Here is a 4621-nt window from a genome sequence, read left to right on the forward strand (position 1 = left end):
TAGTTTCAGTAATCATATTATAGCATTTAAATTTGTATTTTAATATAAAAATGAACAAAAATATTAAATATATTTGCAACTAAATACAACCCATCTCGTTTCAAAACATACCAAAAGTCGCATTACCCAAAACTTATTTTTCACACTGGGTTGTAGGGGTGTGCATGGGTCGGTTTGGGCGGGTTGTGCCCAAAACCATAACCAACCGATATAGCGGTTTATAGATAACCATAACCGATCCGTCCTGGCGGTTTCGGTTAATCGGTTTTAACGGTTATAACGAGTCGGTTAACCGTGATTAAAATAAACAATCATTCCGTATGATTGTGAAAACTGAATAACCGCTAATTGTATTGTGGAATTCATATATATGTTTTTTTTACTGCAATTTATGAAATATACATATCTAATTTACATATTAAATAACTGAAATGACAATTCGGATGAAAATTTAGATCGACAATTATGGAACATTAGAATGAATATGGTCAACGAGGCAAGGACAATATCCCAATATGATATCCGGTAGCGGTTAACTGCATGTTCAGTTTGAAGTTGAGGTGGAATCTATGTGGGAAGAACAAGTTCTTAATAGAAACTGAAAAACACAAAGAAAAAAACCTAGCAAAAGTTTCAAACCGCTCTTGACTTGTCTGGCATGTTGTGAACAAATAATTAGGCATTTTATTGTTATTAAGATTGGTTTCATTAGAATTCTATTAATTAAATGTTGTTAATGCTAAATCGAGATGAATAATAAATGTAACACAGGTAGTGTTGTCCAGTGTAGCATTTCTATCGGCATATCACACTTGAGAACGCTTGATGCTTTCGGAATCCCACATGAAACAAATCACCACTCGGTTTTGGACTATGTTGTGTATTACCGTATAAAGGGAAAGACTAAAATGCCCTCTGAAAATTCTTACAGGTCTAGACAAACTTCTTCACCAGATGTGCAATATGCCCAAGAAGAGATGCCATTGCTACATGTATCCTATTTTTCAAAAATAACAAAAGAAAAAACCAAGGGGAATGGGAATTTCAAATTTGAATGGGCAAATCACGTCATGTAAGCGTTTTAAGTGGCAACATGGCTTTTAAACTTCACACTCACTAGAGTGTGTGTTATGCGAGATGCGAGTGAAAGGGGTAAAAGAATAATTGATTGGAGTGAAACGATTGGTTAAATTTATAGCTAATACTGAATTTTTTTTAAATTAAAATCATAGCAACAAGCATTCATGCCTGCCACCCATGGTAACGCTGCATGCCCTCGGCCCTTGCACCTCTTTCCTGCCCTTAACGCTAGGTGTGTCGCGGTGTTCACCGTCAAAACATGCTAATTAACTTGGTAGCTTTGACTCCCCTTTCACACTACCATAACATAGTTTTAGCCTGCTAGAAGCTCATTTGTGTCAACCACCTTTACTTGACACTATTAATATTGTCAAGTTAAAATGCAAAAGTGTATGTGTGAAGCTATCATTGGGCAAATATTTACATAAAGTTGTCTTGTGGGTAGAGAAAGGCATCAACCATACCACTACCAATTGTATAAGCAAAGTATGGTTCTTTCTTGGTTCGTAAACCAGAACATACATTACCACCATGAAACACCACAAAAACCAAACAACAGCCACCATCAACATATCTGCTCTCATAGCTCAAATCATGGCGTCAGAGAGCATACGTCGAGACCCTGGTAGTGCAGCCTTCCAACGACCCAATATCATTAGCAACCCGAATTTGGAAGGAACGAATGTGGGAGCTTCAATGATCATCCATCGTGGATTGGGTTTTTCATCGGGTGAGGTGAATGAAAGTTGTGGTGTTAACATTTATGTAAATAACAATATACAAGGGTTGAATAACTCGATAATGATCGGAAGCCGGCTGAATATGGGAGATCCTGGGGTATGGTTAACTTTGAAAGATTCAAACCTTGAGAAGTGGTTTTCTAAGAAAAACAATAGTTTGTCTTTGGGATTTTATGTGTTACTGATTTTGGTGATTGTTTTGGCTTTCATGGTGATGTATTTCATGTAAGTTTATGCGCGTTTAATCAATTTATGTATATGAAATTATGAATCGTTGTAGGATCGACACACAATTAATGGCTGATCTCGTGGACGAACTACAGTTTGTGTTCATACATTTTATTAATGATTAACACGGATGATATATTTTTTGTTCTCTTAGCTATGGTATTGTCACACTTGCTTCTATTAACAAACTTTTTATGAGGCAATCATTAACATCATAAAAACATATCAAAAGAATTATATATTTTTTTCTTCTCTAAGCCTTTGTCTAATCAGGTTTTAATGATAAAATTTTCCGGTTTGATTGTTTCTTCTTCTCGTCGTCTCCTAAAATTAGATTGTTCAGTTCTTGACTTCTTTCCATAGTAACCAAAACTAATACAAATCCAAAATAACAATTTGGTTTTTTTCAAAACCGACCGAAATATAAGAAAATCCAAATCATATAAATTTGTGTATTTTGATTCAAAAGGTCAATACAAATTCTCAAACCAGACACTCAGTCAAGCTGTATGCTTGCACCAACAGCTCAAATGCTTGTTTAAACTTCAAAACTGATCCCGATGCCATAAACTGTATATATAAAAAAAAAACAAAATATAAACCAAGATTTAGGAACTTAAACAGTCCAAAAACCCTTCCATTAATCCGTATAACATCGTATATCCATCTCCTGCTGTCTTGAAACCTTAATACTGCATTTTGGGGTTTCGAAGGATCCGCAGCCTTTTCACCGAGCTAAGAAACATCCTGACACAAAAACAAGAAAATCAAAACACAAACTCCTTCATTTTCTAAACAAATTGAGGTTCAAAAAACATAAACATACTGCCAAGGTATATCTCCAACAAGCAGGCGGTCTCCATCTTTATCTTCATAAGTGAGCACAAACTCAGATGTTTCATTCAACAACCTTGAAGAACCTGAACAATGGAAACATTGTAAAATCTTATGTCCCAACTTCAAACTATTCAAACTTTATAATAATGTGAATTCAACTTACATCTTCCATAGAACATGTTCTCCAAGGTTTGAAATAATGTTTCATAGGATGTGTGGGCATAAAGGTCAACCTTTCTTCCAATCAGGGTTCCATCCATGTTCACCTTTACAGTTAAATGATGACCACTGGTTATGTTTTCGGTTCTGGGTCTAGAGCTAAACTCTTCATGTTCTGATTTGGTGCGGTTAGCCATTGGTACATGATGATCTTTTCTTATTGGCGGCCATCCGACCACGCTTTCAAAACATGATTTCAAAACATAATTTAGCATCAAAACGTAAGAATCTTGAACCGTAACTTAGCATTTCTGGCAAATATTTAGAATACTGCAATTATATATTTTCAACTAGAACATCATCATGAATATGTAATCATCGGCAGAAAGTTGAAACCGATCAACATTTCACATATATGCACGGCAGAAAAGAATTTTAACATGTTGAAGTGTATGATTTACATGATCCCTTTGGTTAATAACAGGTAGGGATTACAATGAGACGGGTTTAGGATGTGTATTGATAATGTCGGTCTCATGTCCGGTTGTAAAATTTTGTCCTATACCCAGCCCACCCATGACCCATCCGGTATTGAATATACGTGTAGTTATTTTTGTTGAAAGTAAACCATTAAGAACTCAGAATATATTTCTTATTATTTAAACTTTTATAAAATTTTAGTATTCAAGAACTTAGAATTATAAAAACTAAAAACTAATGGATTAATCAACTATTATCCAAGAATAAAACAAAATTAAAATAAAATCTCACGGTATGGTTCATGAAAACGGGTACTTATGCTTTGTTTAATCAAGTCGGATATCAACTAAAGCCATACCCGTGAATTTTTTAAAAATCAATTACATACCCTGTTTGATATCCAAAGCTTTAACGCTTGGATGTAAGCAAACTCAATAACAAATTAAATTCCCATAAATTAACATATCTTTTTTTTTTAATCATGCCCAAATCGGAAATCTAACATAAATAAAAAAATTAATTAAGATGTTAGGCTTAAAATTGTGACTACCTTGTAGCATTAGGAGGAGACACAGATTGGACACAGGTTCTCTTAATACCATCAACGGAAGAAGTAGGGATGTTGACAGAAGACGATGAAGATGAACAAGAAGGCTTCAAAGTATGCAAATCTTGACTAGCCAAGATCTTTCTAGAAGCTTCTTCCTTTGTCTTCAAACCACCACCAAGTCCAATACTCAATCCTAACACCAATTCAAGATCATCTGACATTGTTGGAAATCAGGCCAAGAACACAATATTTGATCTCAACCAAGATCGACTCTTTCCTTATTATATTATAATTCTTGACTATTACAGATTACATAAACTCTAACCATCTATTTATACTAAACTAACAACTTGTAAAACAAGACAACTCATTCTAGGAAACTAAATAACTTATTCTTACCATACTAAATAAACGTACGAAAATAAACTTACTAAAATTCTTTCACTTAGCCCTTCAACTTTGTTGATGAACCGTTTCAACATTAATTTTCAATAGACATCTTATGATTATTATTGTTAGCTTTATTATTTGACATGATCAAGCTAGG

The 4621-nt window shown here is 34.3% G+C and overlaps 1 protein-coding gene across 1 annotated transcript; it reads right to left on the reverse strand.

Annotated features, from left to right (window-relative positions):
* Positions 1-2734: 2734 nt before the first annotated feature.
* LOC143608758 (auxin-responsive protein IAA12-like) lies at positions 2735-4295 on the reverse strand. Its single transcript, XM_077083708.1, has 4 exons — positions 4075-4295; positions 3049-3284; positions 2875-2968; positions 2735-2795 (listed from the first exon to the last, which is right to left on the reverse strand). Exons 1-4 carry the CDS (start codon positions 4293-4295, stop codon positions 2735-2737), a joined length of 612 nt encoding a protein of 203 aa, XP_076939823.1.
* Positions 4296-4621: the final 326 nt, after the last annotated feature.

Source organism: Bidens hawaiensis, unplaced genomic scaffold, assembly GCF_021521415.1.
Source record: "Bidens hawaiensis isolate Kalapana, Puna unplaced genomic scaffold, B.hawaiensis_p1.1 tig00419429_1, whole genome shotgun sequence".
NCBI classification, from domain to species: Eukaryota; Viridiplantae; Streptophyta; class Magnoliopsida; order Asterales; family Asteraceae; genus Bidens; species Bidens hawaiensis.